General features: G+C 49.5%; 1 protein-coding gene across 2 annotated transcripts; it reads right to left on the reverse strand.

Annotated features, from left to right (window-relative positions):
* Positions 1 to 10,592: 10,592 nt before the first annotated feature.
* LOC117851724 (protein IQ-DOMAIN 21) lies at positions 10,593 to 16,007 on the reverse strand. 2 transcript variants are annotated; one of them, XM_034733602.2, is made up of 4 exons: positions 15,745 to 16,007; positions 15,335 to 15,643; positions 11,353 to 11,835; positions 10,593 to 11,231 (listed from the first exon to the last, which is right to left on the reverse strand). In XM_034733602.2, exons 1-4 carry the CDS (start codon positions 15,829 to 15,831, stop codon positions 10,734 to 10,736), a joined length of 1,377 nt encoding a protein of 458 aa, XP_034589493.1. In that variant the 5' UTR covers positions 15,832 to 16,007; the 3' UTR covers positions 10,593 to 10,733. The 2 variants fall into 2 exon arrangements, with proteins under 2 accessions (XP_034589493.1, XP_034589492.1); XM_034733601.2 differs by having other exon boundaries at positions 15,335 to 15,646.
* Positions 16,008 to 16,860: the final 853 nt, after the last annotated feature.

The following is a 16,860-nucleotide window of genomic DNA, read 5'->3' on the forward strand; positions in this document are numbered from 1 at the left end:
CAGCTATGAAGTCGACCAAAGCCTGGGACTTGATGGCTGTCCTTGGCTTAAAGTTCAATGTGAGAGCTCCGAGTTCAACTGCCCATTTGGAGATTCTACTCGTGGCATCTCTGTTGTGGAGAATTTCGCCGAGCGGGAAGTCGGAGATGACTGTGATGTTGTGCTCTTGGAAGTAATGGCGCAGCTTCTGGGAGGTGAGCAAAATAGCGTATAAGAGCTTTTGTATCAGTGAGTACCGAGTTTTGGAGTCTGAGAGTACTTCGCTGACGAAGTAGACAGGTCATTGGACCTTGTAAGCGTGGCCCGGTTCAGACCGTTCGACTACTATTGCCGTGCTGACGACATGAGTAGTAGCTGAGATGTATAGGAGCAAGTCTTCATTCGGAGAAGGAGCGGTGAGTATAGGAGGCTTTGACAAAAAGTCTTTGAGTTGTGTTAGTGCCTCATCTGCCTCTTCCGTCCATTTGAACTTGTCCTGGCATTTGAGAAGCTTGAAGAAGGGTAGTCCCTGTTCTCCAAGTCTCGAGATGAACCGGTTGAGAGCGGCCATGCAGCCTGTGAGTTTCTGCACATCCTTAATGCTGGCTAGTGCCTGCATGTTTGTGATGGCAGATATTTTGTCCGGGTTGGCCTCAATGCCGCGATGGCTAATGATGAACCCGAGTAGCTTACCGGAAGGTACTCCAAAGATGCACTTAGTAGGATTGAGTTTCCATCGGAAAGTGCAGAGACTAGAGAAAGTTTCCTCCAAGTCAGCAATGAGTTCCTCCCGGTTTCTTGTTTTGACGACGACGTCGTCGACATAAGCTTCGACATTGCAGTGAAGTTGCCTTTCGAAGCACATTTGTATGGCCCTTTGATAAGTTGCTCCTGCATTTTTTAGTCCGAAGGACATTGTTTTGTAGCAGAAAGCTCCGAAGGGCGTGATGAATGTTGTTTTGGCTTGATCTTCTTCTTTGAGGCTTATCTAGTGATAGCCGGAGTAGCAGTCGAGAAAGCATAGCAAAGCGCACCCAGCGGTGGAGTCAACCACCTGATCGATCCTGGGTAGCCTGAAAGGGTCTTTTGGGCAGTGTTTGTTGAGGTCGGTGTAGTCAACACACATTCTCCACTCATTGTTTTTCTTACGAACAAGCACAGGATTGGCGAGCTAGTCAGGATGGAAGACTTCTTTGATGAACCCTGCCGCGAGTAGCTTGGCTAACTCTTTTTTGATTGCTTCTCGTCTGTCCTGAGCGAACCGGCGTAGTCATTGCCATTTTGGAGTAGCTTTGGGATCAACATTGAGAGAATGCTCGATCAGTTCCTTGGGCACACCTGGCATGTCAGCCGATTTCCAAGCGCAGATATCATGGTTAGCCCGAAGGAAGCTGACGAGCGCGAATTCCTATTTAGGATCTAGCCCTATTCCAATCAGGGCTGTCTTGGAAGGATCACCTGTCTGGAGGTCAACTGATTTGAAGTCTTGCTCACTGGTGGGTTTTACCTTTGTGGACCCCAACTTGTTTTCTGGGATTTCTAGTTCGTTTAGATTGAGCTTCTTTAAAGCTGTGAAGACTTGTTGCATGGGACTGATTGTTTGAGTAGTCGCAGCAATTTCCACGGCTTCGGTGTCACATTTGTAGGATCGCCGTAGATCTCTTCGTAGCGTGAGCTCCCCCTTGGGACCTGGCATTCTGAGTACCAGGTAGACATAATGTGGTATAGTCATGAACTTGGCGAGCGCTGGCCGTCCGAGTATAGCATGGTAAGATGTCTCGAAGTCTGCGACTTCGAATCTGATGTACTCGGTACGGTAATGTTCTTTAGTGCCGAAGGTGACTGGAAGGACAACTTGTCCTAGTGGTATAGCCGCGTTTCCAAGCACGATGCCGTAGAAAGGTGAATCCGTTGGGGTAAGCATTTCAGTAACGTCGAGGCACATCTTCCTTAACGTCTTGGCGAACATAACGTTGAGGCCGCTTCCGCCGTCAATGAGTACTTTGGTTAACTTTGATCCTGCCACAACTGGATCCAGGACTAGTGGGAAACGGCTTGGTTCTGAAAATTTTGTCCATTGATCCTTTATGCTGAAAGAAATTGGAACTTCTGACCATTTTAATGGTGTAGGATCCATTGGTTCGATGGTCATGATCTCCCTGAGTACGAGTTTGTTGGCTCACTTGGATGCAGTGCCTGGGATACCGCCGAAAATGACGTTGACGGTTTTTGAAGCTGTCTGGAAGTCGCCTTCTTCATCTTCGTCGTTGCGGGCTTTATTCTTACCATTATCTCTATTCTTGGTGTACTCTTCAGGGGGTGGTGATGCGGGTAAGTCTTGCATGACTCGGCGCATGCTGTAGCAGTCTATCGTCGAGTGCTTGCTAGTCGGATGCCATGGGCACTGCTTTTTGAGTAGCTCAGTGAAGGTTGGCCCTTCATCATTTCTGCGGTGTCCCTTTTTCCCGGAGTTGGTCATGGCGGCGATAGTGTTGTCGGGCTTCCTTTTGCGATTGTGGTTACTCGAATAGGTGTTCCGAGCATCGTTATGCTGAGTTCTATCTGGGTCATTGTTGTGGTTGTTGTTGAGTTCGCGGTTACGGTGGGAGTCGAACCGTTCTCGCTCTTTGTCTTCTTCATCCGCCCACTGCTGCACCATGACTTTGAGTTCTTTGACATCAGCTGGTCGTCGGCAACCGAAGTCTTGGTACGTTCGTCGATCATAGAGTCCATTCTGGAAGCACTCAATGACGTCTGTTTCGGAGATGTCAACTATGGTAGCCTTCTTCTCGAAGAACCGTCGCAGATAGTCGAGTAGGGTCTCGCCTTATTTTTGCTTAATTTGACTTAAGTCGATCTTGTTGCTGGTCTAGCCATGGAGCCGACAAAGTTGTTGGTGAAAGCCTTTGTCAAGTCTGCCTAAGAGTCAATGGACTTGGGTTTGAGTGACTCAAGCCAGGTCAATGGTGCGGGTTCCATGCATATGGGGAAATGGATAACTTTGGTGTCGTTATTTCCCCCGACTGCTTGGACGGCTAGCAAGTAACATCGTAGCCATTGAATTGGGTCTTGCTTGCCATCATACTTGGTGATTCTGGTTGGTTTGAACTTATCGGGTAATTTTGTTTTCATTACCCGGTTCGTGAAAGAAGGAAAATGGTTGTAGCTGTTGACTTCCCGTTCGCGCCGACTGTTGAGAATTTCTCGCAAATCACTGAAGTTGGACATTTCGTGGTTCTTCCGAGTAGGGCGGATGTTTTTAACCGAGTTGGTGCAGCTGACCTCACCAACATCCTTATGTCGAGCAGGGGCCTTATGCTTGCTTGGACCTTGGCTGTGTTGCCGAGGTTTGTTGACTACGTTATCGTTTCGTGGGGTGGTGTTATTGTCTGCAGCTCCCCTGCTATCTTCTTGATGAGCTGTGATATGAGGAACAGACGGGATTGGTGATTCTTTGTCGAGTAGCTTGTAAGCTTGCTCCGCGAGTTGTGCGATCAGGCCGTGGCCGCGCTGCACGAGTTGAGCTGTGGCTGCGTTATCCTTATCCTGAGGCATCAATGTTGTCAAAAGGTTGATTGAGGCGATAGACATGAGTGGAGTATTGTGCTCCTGAGCCTGGACTGCGTTGAAAGCCCTTTCAAGATTTGTGATGGGAATATTTGTAGCCATCAACTGTCGTCGCTCAGCTCGAGTAGCATTGCGCGCCCTTCTTTGGTTGCACTGCTTGGAGGTTTCACCGTGAGGGGCGTCAGCTGTAGACTCATCTTCGGAGATGTTGTCGATTTGTGCTAATCGCCTGGGGGTTCTGTTTTGGCTAGTACCCGGGTTGTTATTCTGAGTAATAACAAGTATCTCCCTGTCCGAATAGTAGCTTCCAGAGCTTGATGTTGCAATCTCTGCGGAATTTTCCTCGTGGTTGGAAGTGAGTGGAACACCTTCTTGATATGGTAGGTTGTCTATATGGGCGACGAGGCGTGAGTCGTAGTCACGGTCGAGAAGAGGCGGTCGCAATCCTGGCCAATGGACAAATCTGCCTTGTGATGTCGAAGTTATTACCAATCCTTGGGCTAGACCAGATAATTGTATCTCTGGTGAATAGGACGAGTCGGAGTCGACGTCTTCGTCATGCTCAAGTTTGAATCGGGTTCGAGTAAGGAAACCTTAGTGGACTTTGGTTGCGTTGCGGAGTCCGTGCGGGAACCGCTTTGAAGTCGAAACCGACTTGGACACTGGCTAGGACTGACTAGTCCGAGGCGAGTCCGACCCTAAGTCCTGGGGTCGGCTCAGCCTGACCCTTTGGGGGAGTAGCTCTGCTTCGCCTGACCCCGAGGGGTGGAACTCCGCCTCGCCCGACCCTGAGTCCCGGGGTCGGATGCACCCGACCCCTTAAGGTTGGAACTCCGCCTCGCCTGACCCTGAGTCCTGGGGTCGGGTGCGCCCGACCCCTTAGCAGAGGGTTGGAGTAGTCCGAGGTGAAGTCGAATCCGACACGTAGTCGAACTCAAACTCGTCGACTTTGAAATCTTGGTTTTTTCTGATCAAATTTTCTGGTTTCTTCTCCTGAACGTCAACGATCTGGCGCTGGAACGATCCCGAGCCTTTGGCGACACAAAGCCAGGATCCGAAAACGAAGGTGGCGCCGGCTTCGATGAAGAAAACGGGCCTGATGATGACCTTTGCCATTGAGTTCGCGCTGAGAAACTAGACGAGTTCCCCTACCTAGCACGCCAGCTGTCGATGTTTTATACCGGCAACCCGCCTAGGGGGTACTCTAGGTGGTCTTTTATGCGGTAAGGGTCGTTGAGAATCAAGGAATCAATGGTGACGCAAGGAACATGATTTAGACAGGTTCGGGCCGCTAGATCGCGTAATACCCTACGTCCTGTGTGTTGGTTTGTATTTGATGAACTGGAGTTGTCCTCGTGTGTTGAGGTCTGTCCCGGTTTCGATTTGGTCTTGAGAGGGGTCCCTGCCCGCCCTTATATACACAGGAGGGCAGGGTTACAAGTCTGAGTCCTAGTCGGGTACTATTACACAGTTCTACTCGGTAATGGCCCGAGTAGTTTTCTATAAACATACTTGACTAGTCCGAGTAGGATACGCCCATCCTTGTTCTGATCTTGTCCGAGTACGTCCCTTGATGGGCCGTCCAAGGCCTACTCGTGGACCTGGGGTGTATGCCCAATAGCCGGTGCAGTCATTGAAGGACATGAGCGAGTCACCGGAGTGTACTGGGATGTGCCTAGAGGCGGCACAAGAAAGGTCGCCGGGGTGCGCCAGGAGATGATTCGCCGGAAAGGAAACCCTTTTCACCCGGAGGAAGAAGAAGTGGCGGAAGAGATGAGTATCTGTGGGATGGCTCGGGAGAAGGGTAAATATGGAATTTTTACCATGCCATTTGCACTAATTTCGAAAAGAGTGGTTGCCTGCGGGTGCTCTGTTCGAAAAAAAATGCAATCATCAGGAAGAAGATTTTGGGAGCAAAGAGGGTTTCGTTGCATTTATTGTTGCGTCTCTTCCGGAGGGAGGAATTGGAGTTGAGAGAATTTCGGAGCAAAAGATATGTTTCACTCCAAAATTGGGGGGCATGTGTTGATGCTGATTTTTGACACGTGTCAGGGTCGGCATCAAGAGGAGAAGAAAGTGGTCAATACGGTTAAACAAGAGGCTATGGCTAGAAGAATCGGCCGATAAAGCTATAGTATTTCAGCCGATTAGCTGATGAGATGGCTGGGGACTGGTCGATTGGAAGCCAGAACAACTCGGCCGATATGGGCCTGAATGGGCCAAGGCGGTAACAAGATAAAGACAGGATTTGCCCATAAAGGATTGAATGATGTTCGACTCCGATGCGAGTTGTATCCATATGTAAATATTTGTTACTTTGAATAAGAGATAGAATGTTGAGTCGTAGTTGTTAGGAAATGAGTTGTAACAGGGTATAAATAGGTACCTCGTGAGGCTTGTAAAACAACCAACAAATAGCAATAAAAATCTACTTTTCTACGTAACTTTATTTCCAAGTCGGCAACTTCGGCAACCCTTTTTCTTTTCACGAGTTCGTGTGAGTTGGCAGGACTGCATCAACGTGATCTCCGGCTAATTTGTAAGTTTCGCGTTTCGAGTAATATCTAACCTTTAACTTCGGGCGCATCGCTGTTGTTTCGTTTAGATTTATTCACTAGTTATCAATATTTGCTAGAATTATAGGTTTTGCCTGTTATTTTAGTTTTTATCACCAGTTATCCAGCTTGAGGCACGAGCTGTCGGCTATATCGTTACACTATTTATTACTATACAGCCGATTAGATCTATTTCAAGTGTTGTTTCTGTAGCATTGTTTAGGTTACACTAGTAGTTTCTTTTACATTTGCTACATGATTATCGGCTGTTTCATAGCCGGTCATCCTTATACTAAATCGGCCAACCCGTTGACACATCTTTTGGAGTAGATCGGAACTTCAGCCGATCGAATCTCTAGAGTTTGATATATTTTCTTCCTTATCAATCAATATGTCAGATTAACTGGCACGTCGCGTGAAACGCACTAGGGCGATAACCCGAACAGGAGCTAAGCAGATTCTCCCGGGTCGTGTGCTCGACGTAGGAGTTGGGACCACTATCCGATTTTTTGCGTCAACACAAGCGCGATTACAGTAATTAGCGGCGCTAAGTGCTGCAGCGGGTAGAGTAGTTTGGCGCTGCTATCTGGGAAGTCTGCTGCTCACCTTGATTTGTAGCAGCCAGATGATGCCAAGTTGTGGCAGTAAGGCTCACCATGGGGGAGTTCTTCAGGATGACAAGGCAGCCGGAGTTGAAGCCCATGAGGTAGAAGTAGAATGTCACTAGTGAGTAGTGAGAGGATAGATGGGGAGCTTGCCTCCAGCCAGCAGATGCGCTCCTTTTCCACCAAATCCATGCAACTGGCTGCCACCGCCTGCAATTCACACCACCACGAAGGGAGCGCCATCCCTCACGCTGGGCGTCGGTCTCCTCTCTTGGATCCATTCCGATACCAACACGAACTAGGAGGGAGGGGAGAGCACAGGAGAGGGATGAGAGCTTGCGCCCATGGTTGATTTTGGGGCAAACGCAGGGAATTTGTGGGCAGATGCATGGGATTTGGAGGGCAGGCTATGCAACAAAGATAAGCCAAACGGGAAGGGTATTTTGGGGAGGATGGGACACTAGAAATGGGATGGAATATCTGGGTGCAGGAGGTTGTAGCGGCGCTATAGACTATTACTGCCATAGCGTTTCTGAAGTGTCTCCGTTAAATCCTTTAGCTTGCAATTTGCAACATTGCCAAGAATGTGAGCTAAGCATGATTTGAAGGTGCACCACATGTTCACAAACATAACTCAGCAGCAACACAAACATACAAGCATAAACAAACAAAATCAAAGCGTCCCTACTCCTGAACCCGACATTCTCTTAAAACCACACGCAAAACTTAGACATGACAACAGCGTTGTTGCTTCTCTTTTTTTATCTTTTAATCCTGATGGCTAAAAATTCCCATCTTGTACCATCTAAAAGATAACCTCAGAACTTACAATGTTCTAGTGATCGATAAATAGAGGAAAAATCATCAACATAGCCTAATCTTGAGATGAACCTCAAACTGAGAATCTGACAATAACTGCATAATAGTCCTAGTAAAACAGGTATATCTGGAGGTCCAAAATTCATATGAAGATGAACTTTACCAATATTCAAAACCTATGAAATTTCTAATTCTATCCTTTGCGTTACCTAAACTTTTAGGTGAACAAATTCTGCTTTGAATTACGAGGCTAAAAAATTGACAGAATTAAACTTTAATATCTCTTAGCTCTTAAATCCTATTGTGGTGTTGTTTATGGCTATGGAAAGCTCTGCCAATCCTCTACAACTCATATATAGGTTTTATATTTTTTTGAAGCCATTAAGAGCACATAAAACAGCCTTTACTGAAGATTGTGCAGATTGACTACGTGCTGAAAATAATGACGAGGGCAAAACTTTACCCTAACCCTTATCAGCATCGAATATCGCTATATGCATATGCTAGAACATATGAAATCTTAGGGAAAACATGGATTATAGCAGGGGCATGCCTCACCTAAGATTCCCCCCTTAAAAACAGCAAAGGCAACAACAACGATGGTGATCCCAACAAAGACTCCGGTCGTATTCCTCTCCCTAGCGACGAACATCACGGCAGCCCGATTGATTTTACCTAAATTGCACCACATGTGGCGGTACCACCATGAACATCAAGGAAAGGCAATCAATTGGAGAGAGTAAAGGAAGCCCAACCAATTTTTGGAGAGGAGCGGCAGCGTACCTTAATTTCCCTCTCTTCTCTCTTCTGTTTTCCCTCTCTCCCTCGTATCGAGCACGGCAAAGGCAGGTGGCAGCGCTAGGGAAAAGACGTGGAGCTTTAGGGTTTGGAAAATAAGTGGGTCAGCAAGGGGAGGGGGTACGGAAAAGGATTCGGTCACCGCAAGCTTGGCACTATATCCGCTAAGGGTGAAATCTTGCAACATCGATAAGTTCATGATCGGAACTCCAAACGAGACATACGAGTGATCAAACGGAATGGATTCGACAATCTCTACACAACCATGGTATCTGTTCATCCATCCGAGCGACAGATTTAAAAGTTAATTTTTGGCTACCATCTTTACGTATTCCCACATACAACGTGTATTTTATCCTTTGCGCATCATGGGTTACGTAATGGCCAGTAAAATGCAGTGAGCAACAAAATTTCCGGTGGTCATATCTTGATAGAATATGATATTTCGATGCCTTTTTAGCATAAAGACATTGAACATCCCACGTTTTGTTCGGCGCCCCATGGGAACATCCGGTCGCCATTTGTTTTCTTCCGTCCAAGCTAACCAACTCTCTAGATAAACTAGAGTCGCCCGACAGTAATTACTCTGTTTCATGCTTCAAGCCACAACCAAGTTAATGGGATCCTTGAACTAAAGTTTAGTTCTTATCACATCGAGTCTTCGGATGCTAATTAGGAGGACTAAACATGAACTAATTATAAAACTAATTACACAGATGGAGGCTAATTCGCGAGACGAATCTATTAAGCCTAATTAGTCCATGATTTGATAATGTGATGCTACAGCATGAATTAATTAGGCTTAATAGATTCGTCTCGCGAATTAGCCTCCTGTGCAATTGGTTTTATAATTAGTCTATGTTTAATACCCCTAATTAGGCCCTGTTTGGCATGGCTCCAACTCCGGGTGGAGCTGCTCCACTCCTGAACTCCACATGGAGCCAGCTCCGCTCCAAAACTCCAGAACAAAAATGGGGTGTTTGGCTAGATGGGTGCTCTCAGCTCAAAAAAAGATCGATTTCAGTGTGGATTGCCATTGTTGCCCCCCAATTAAGACCCCACTTATCATCCTCTCTATCCCATCTTCTTCTTCCCCTTTTTCCACTGCATTGTGCTGCACACGGGAGACTCTCCATGGGCGGCGGGGTGGGTGGCGGGCTGGGCGGCGACGGGCGGCGGGGTGGGCGGCGGGCTCGACGGCGGGCGGCGGGGTGGGCAGCGACGGGGGCGGCGCTGGGCGGCGACAGGCGACGACGGGCGACGGGGGCAGCGGCGGTCCGTGGCGGGCGGCGAGGCCGACCGGCCACGGGGGCGGCGACGGGCGGGGCTCTGGCGGCGAGTGGGGCTCAAGAGAATAGAAGGGAGAATAGAATGAAACGTTTTTTTTGTAACCAGTGGCATTGGTGGGTAATTACCCACCAACTCCACGAGGAGGTTCAAAAGAGAGGTTTCTGGAGCAGCAAAAGAGGTGCTCCAAAACTCCACCTCCATTTGCACTACAGCTCCATGGAGTTGGCAACTCCATGGAGTTTTGGAGTTGGGGTGTTTGGCTGAATTTTTTCATGGAGTTGCTGAAGTTTCGGAGTGAAGCCGTGCCAAACAGGACCTTAGTATCTAAACATTCGATGTCACACAGACTAAACTTTAGTCCATGGAACCAAACCGGCTCTTACTACTCCAAGACATACAAAATCCATACCATCTGATCCTTCAATCTGCACTGTGCATTCATCCGATGCTTTCCTCTAACAGCCATTAGATCATCCGATGCCTTTGCAATTTCACCTCCAGAAGCTGCAATGTCTCTCGTTCGATGGTTTCTCCAAACGCTTGCATCAATAATCACCGTATAATCCGGTGAAGGATATTTTCTTGAATTTTCTTTTCCCGTCATTTGGACATGTCATTTGGATAGAAAATTGATTGGAGATCGATGTGGATGGCATGCTTTTTTTATTCTCAATAACTCAATAAACAATTATGTACTTACTAGTTGCTCCTTGGTACGTGGTGCTCCAAGCCTCAAGAAGAAATGACCACTGATCCGGCCAGCAGTCAATCAAATTTAGAAGGCATTGGGCCAACAAGACTTCTTTTTTCCCCCCCAAAGATGCCAACAAGACTTCTCAACCATATTTGATTATTTGTTATGCCCGAAGTTTATGTCAACCTTATAATTTCACGTAGTTGTGATAATAAAGGTGTTTTTTTTATCATGCTACATCCGTGGAAAAGGATATACAGTATTTGTCTTGTATACGAGGGTAAGGGACATGCAAATCGACAAAGTATAGAGATTAAAACTCATAAGCTCCTTACAACGAACAAGTTGCTAAACATGTAACAAGAAAACAGTTTCCACTCTTAGCATTACTCCAAGCATTTTTACGCGATCATTTTCGTGGCAAGCTCAAGCAAAGGCCAGCCTGCTCCGGCCGCCTAATACTGGCGGCGTCCTTTCACCGCTGCAGCTGGACTCCGGGCTATGCGCAGCTCTCTGCTGCGGCGCACGGGTGCTGGCGCCGCCACCGCCACCGTTGTGCTTCATGCTCCAGCCTGTGTTTGCTGTCGACGTCGAACCGCCACTGGGCGCCACGGAACCGGACCTGCTTTTGGCACCTGCTCTCGGAGCAGCCGCCGGCGGTGCCATGCGGGATTTGGCACGCGCCGACTGCGTCGCCGCCATGTAGCCCGGGATCGCTGGTGAACGGATCGGGTAGAGGTCCATCGTGGGGCTCTTCCTGTCGGCCTCCATCTCGACGGTGTTCTCCGAAACGCCATCGGTGGCCGCCGCAGTCACATAGGACGTCTCGGCCGGCCCGTGCTGGTTGGCTTGCACGCCGTTGTGACAGTGTTCCAGCCAGTGCCAGCCGCCGCTGCGCTCATCCCTGTCTTCCGATTCATCGAGCTGCATGAATTATATAGGTGTTAGCTCAGTTGTCGAGTCAAAATTACAAAATGAACTCGATGAACAATTCCTAATTTTGAAAGAAAAAATCGAAGTTAATTAATGTAATAAGTCACTGGACCTGCCGCTGATGCTGTAATCCGTATGCGTAGGTAGGGGCACTCTGGCCGCAGGAAGCGGCCACCGCGTCGTGCCGGCGCGGCAAGCCATCAGCGTGCTGAACGGCGTCCCACGCTCCCTGCAGGGAACGGCTCGCGCTGCTGTGGCGTTGAGGAGCCTGATGCGCCTGCACCGCCGGCGCCTCGTGGTCGATCTCTGCCAAGCCGGCGCGGTCGTGCCCGAAGGAGAGCCTGCCTCGGTGCTGCTGCCTGGTGGGGACGAGGTCGACGAGAAAGCCAGGACGGCGCTGGGCATCGAGCCGGGCTGTGGCGCGCCTGGCGGCGTGGGGGTGGGAGGTGAGGTGGCGGGCGCGGACGCGGGCCTGCGCGCTGACGAGCGCCTGCATGCAGCGCATGGTGAGGTGGACCTGGCGCCGCACCTGGTGGCCGCGCACCAGCGCTTGGAGCCGCACCAGCCCGCGCAGCGCGCGACGGGCTCGCCTCGCCTGCGAGCAAATGCAGTTACCAATCTGCTGTCCTGCTGGTATAGCGGTAAACACATGTATTTCTTTGTGAATTTTAGTACAAACTGTACCAATAGAATGTAGCACACGCATAGCAGCTGATGTTCATATCTTATCTCTTTTGGAAAAAGAAATCTGCAAGAGTTTTTCGTTCGACCAAGTCTTATTACAGTTCAAAACTTGGCAAAAAGCAAGATCAGCTGAAGATGTAATTAAGCGCTAAGCCTACTAAAGGATGGCCACCCTGCTTGGCTAAGATCTCTATAGCCAAGGTCCCGAGCATTTGGCAAGCCCATTTCAAATGTAGTATTTTGCACTCTTATGCAGCATGCATCCAAAAACGTGTCCAGTGAATCACCCTTAAAATTACCTGCTTCATCTCTTTATCTCTGTAGCATGAGAGGGCGTCCTAGGGCAAGCCACGCTATCTGTTGCATTCCTCCCTGGAGCAAGTTTCAATTTCGCCGGCTACGTCAAAGACAATATTACAGTACATGCTGGAGGTGGTGATTGTATGTAACGTGAGTGTAGCTGGGGTAGATTGGATGGGGAGGCTGACCTTGCCTAGGGAAGCAACTGGAAATGGAGATGAATGTTAATTCTTTTTCTTGAAAAGAGCGGGAATGCTTCACGTGGGACGTCCGATCACTGTCGGACGCGGATCCACGTGAGACTAATCTCATTGACGGGCATTTCTCTGGGACGCGTTAATTTTTTAGCTGCTCCTTTTCCCTGTCCTCTGGTTCCTTATCTGTTCAGCCTCATCTCGTCCCCTTCGTACTCTCTCGCAGGCAGCGCCCCGCTGGCCACAGCCCAAGAGCGGCGAGGTCGCAGTGCAGTGGTGGCTCCCCTATCCTCCACTGCAGGAAATCTCTAATTTGCCGAGTGTATTCCCTCGGGCACTCGGTAAAGAGTTTTTTGCTGAGTGTTTCGCCTCCACTGCAGGAAATCTCTAATTTGCCGAGTGTATTCCCTCGGGCACTCGGCAAAGAGTTTTTTGCTGAGTGTTTCGCGAAAAACACTCAGCAAAGTAATAACACTCGGTAAATCAAGGCTTTGCCGAGTGTTTTATTTTTAGCACTCGGCAAACCAAAGGTTCGCCGAGTGTTTTATTTTTTACACTCGGCAACAAGTTTTTTCTCTCGAAAAAATGAAAAAAAAACTTTGCCGAGTGCCCCAATCGGGGACACTCAACAAACCTGAAAAAATCCTATAACCCCACCGCACCCGGTCCCTTTTCCTCCGCACCCCACCAGGCCACCACGCCCCCAGCCCGAGCCCCGCTCCGCATCCCCCCCCCCCCAGCCCCCCGCCCGTCTCCTCCGACCTCCCCTCCCTGCCCCCTCCCTCCTCTCCGTACCCTCCCCGCCGGCGGTCGGCCCTCCTCCCCTCCCCTCTCCCTCCCTCCCCGGCGCACCTCCTCCCCTCCCCTCTCCCTCCCCCAGCCGGATTTGGCATGGGGCGGTGACGGGGGCGGCTCGAGGCGGCGGCGGGTCATGGCGGCCGGTGGGGGCGGGGCGTGGCGGCCGGATCTGGTGCCCCTCCCTCCCCTTCTTCCCCGGCCAGATCTGGCGCTCTTCTTCCCCGGATCCGGCAGGAAGCGGGGGGGGGGGGGGGGCGGGTCGAGGCGGCCGGCACGGGTGGGTCGAGGCGGTCGGCGGGTCGAGGCGGCCGGCGCGAGCGGATCGTGCGGCCGTGGGACGTGGCGACGGCGGTGTGTGCAGTGTGTGGTGGCGGCGGCCGGTGGTGCAATGTATGGTGGCGGTGGCCGGTGGTGCAGTGTGTGGTGGCGGTGGTGGTGCCGGCGACCGGTGGTGGTGGCGACCGGATGTTTTTTTTAATTTTTTGAAAAATTGGTTGCCGAGTGTTTTTTGGCCACTCGGCGAAGTGTTGCCGAGTGCACGACACAAAACACTCCGCGAATCAGCGTTTGCCGACATATTTTTTGCCGTGTTTCATATGCCAAGTGTTACACTCGGCAAACGCTTTGCCGAGTGTTTTTCGGGTTTCGTCGAGTGCCCCTGGCACTCGGCAAACTCCCTATGTCTGGTAGTGCTCCCCTGCTTCATCCCTCTGTTCCACGTCCTTCGGTGAGTCCCTTCGTTCACCACTCCTCATGCTGATCCAGCGACCCCCAATTGCATCATCATCTTTCGCCTCCTCCTTCCTTCATCCTCCTTCCCCCTCACCACACCCTGCGGAGCCAGTGTTCAGCGTCTGCTGCAGCCTCACTGCACCGGCACATGTGCTTGCAGGCGCCACCACCCTCGGTGGAGGAAGTCGCCGACGAGCCCCTTCCCGTTGTGATTTCTGATGTTTCGATGTTTGATTCTGAATGTTGCAATAATTGATTGGAGATGTTGCGGTGTGGATTGTGATGATAGCAGAAATATGTTGCCTTAGCACTGTTTTGATTTTGTTGCACTGGATCATTTTAGATGTTGAGATTGTATCATTTGCATATTGCAACGACAAATTATTACATAATATTCTAATGTCACGTGTGCAACACTCACAGTACGTGCAACAATATCAAGATTTTTTCCATCTCCTTGTTGTTCGAACCCTTTATTTGATTTCTTCCAGTGGATCACTTGATAAGTTGTCTATCATTTTAATGGAATTTTTGGTGTGTTGGGTTTGTTGCAATGGAATCATGAGGCAAGGGTGTTGCAACGCGTGTTTTCTAAGGACATGTTGTAGTGGGTTTTTTCCTCTCTTACATCAGGCACGCGACAGTGCGCTAAATGAGCGTCCGACGCTAGCCCGGACATCCAGTGCCACTAAAAGAGACACTAACTAGGAATATAAATATTTACAATTAAGTAAAATAAGTCATTTTAAGAAAAATGACCTATAGAAAAAGAGATGGCAGGGCGAGAAAAAAAAGAGAGGCAAAGTTGACGCGCCAGTATACATCCAGTCGGCTGAGCCATCTCGCTGTTCACATGCTCAGCAGCTCGGTAATGGGAACAACGCAAAGCGCCGCAAGGAGAGCCGGTGCATCCACCTGCACTAGTATTCACCACCGCTGCTTTTTGCATTGGTTACTCTCTAAGCAACTGGTGTTAACAGGAAGGCCATGGGTTTTCTAAGTACGGCACAACAGTGATCAGGCCGGTCTCCAACATCTACACTAGCAGCCTTTTATTTTCCTTTTGGTGGCTTGAACTACACTTTACTATAATTAACAGTTTAATAATATATAAACGATAAATATATAGGAGCATTTGGTAGAAAATGTTCGTTCGTGGAGGCGTCGTACCTAACCATATAACTATTCTTAAATGACGAATTGCCTTTTAATTAGTACTTGATACAACTTCTAGCCTTTAAAATTAATATGACGTTTGAGACAAACAAAACAAGCAGAAATCATGTTTTCCTATCTGAAAAAGGCATGTTTTATCGACTAAAAGTAGTACGATGCAAGCTCATAAACCAAAGAAAGTAGATAATTTTTTTTTACAAAAATACGTACCAAGTACCCCCGGTAGAATGCCTGGATGCGCACGGCGGCTCGCTCCTCCCTGCTGCCCGCCCTCCCGCGCGCGGCGGCGGTCCTCGCCACCCTCGACGCCGCCGTCACTGCTGCCATGCCGCGGCAGGCCCTCCTCCTGGCGCCCGCTACCTCCTCGTGCTCCCCCCTCTCCCTCCAAGCCACGGCGCCGCCGCCGCTGCCGTCATTGGTGACCTCCGGCGACGTCTCGGCCGTCGGGAAGTGATCCACGGAGACGATCTCCGCCACCTCGCCGCCGCCGGCCGCAGCGTCCTCCGCTTCGCCTCCCCTCTGCTGATCCACGAATACGAGACCATGGAAAAATGGTGCCAAGAAGAGAACCAATGAACAACACGACGCGCCTGTATGCAAACTGCTGAGTGTATATGTACCTTCTTGGCGTGGCGCTGGTCCTTGGAGGCCTTGAAGACCTTCCGGACGGTGGCCAGCCACCCGGCGCCGCCGGGCTTCTTGCCCATGTACGTGTACGTATCTGTGTATGCTAGGAAGCTACCTCGATTGATGGGAGTATGGAGACGAGTGGCTTTACTTTACGGGTAAGGGAGGTGAGGGCAATAAGTGCAGCGGCGCGCCAGAGTGCCGTGAGGGCGCCGGTGGTTCTACTACTGCAGGCGCTTTCGTGTACGTGAGTCACGGGGGCCGCGCGGCATGGGATGGCCGTGCGAAAAAAAAAAAGAGGATAAGTAGATTTTTAGCTGATGCAGGGTGCGAGCACCAATGATATAGTCTAATATAACATGTAATGGTCGTCGAAACTAGCGAATATATATCCGCTACCTTCTTTCTTTCTGATAACAAAAATGAGTGAAGGGAGTTAGGGAGATATCCCAGTTTCTATCAAGAATAAACCACAAACATGACTAAAGGCGCTTGAAAGATACACAAACGATTTTTTTAATAATGGAAGAATGTACTGGCTGCAATCTTATTATACGTCCACCGCCGAGGAAACCGCCTTTAGTACCGATTGTGCAACCGGTATTGCTACTTCGGTACTAAAGGGGACCTTTAGTATCAGGTCAAATAATCGGTCACTACGGGAAACAGTTAAAATACCGAGTGTTTTTTATTTGCCGAGTGCTTTATTTCGGGCACTCAGGAAAGGAAGTGTTTGCCGAGTGTTTCCGTGAAAGCACTCGGCAAACATTATACACTCGGCATAAATTCTCTTCCCCGAGTGTCAAATGGAGAACACTTGGCAAACAAATGACACTCCGTTAGGGGGGCATGCCGGACGTTAGTCCTTTGCCGAGTGTCCGTCACAGACACTCGGCTAAGTTTCAGGCTCGGCAATCGCTCGATACTCAGCAAAGCCATATGTTTGCCGAGTGTTTTTTGCGACACTCGGCAAAACCAAAACTATTTTTCCCTCCTCCACCCTCCACACTTTTTCTACTCCCCACATACGACATTTGGCACTACATGTTACAAGGTGGTCTATTTCTTGGTCTGTTTGCTATATTTAATGATTTAATTTCATTTAGAGT

The sequence above is a fragment of the Setaria viridis genome, chromosome 4 (assembly GCF_005286985.2).
Source record: "Setaria viridis chromosome 4, Setaria_viridis_v4.0, whole genome shotgun sequence".
Lineage (NCBI taxonomy): Eukaryota > Viridiplantae > Streptophyta > Magnoliopsida > Poales > Poaceae > Setaria > Setaria viridis.

What these genes read in the sequence shown, in the direction of transcription:
- LOC117851724 (XM_034733601.2), bottom strand. Translation starts at nt 15,831, where the DNA reads ATGGGCAAGAAGCCCGGCGGCGCCGGGTGGCTGGCCACCGTCCGGAAG. An exon ending in CATTCTACCGGGGGTACTTG is followed by an intron (nt 11,836 to 15,334) that starts GTACGTATTTTT and finishes ATTTGCTCGCAG; the next exon opens with GCGAGGCGAGCCCGTCGCGC. An exon ending in GATTACAGCATCAGCGGCAG is followed by an intron (nt 11,232 to 11,352) that starts GTCCAGTGACTT and finishes TAATTCATGCAG; the next exon opens with CTCGATGAATCGGAAGACAG.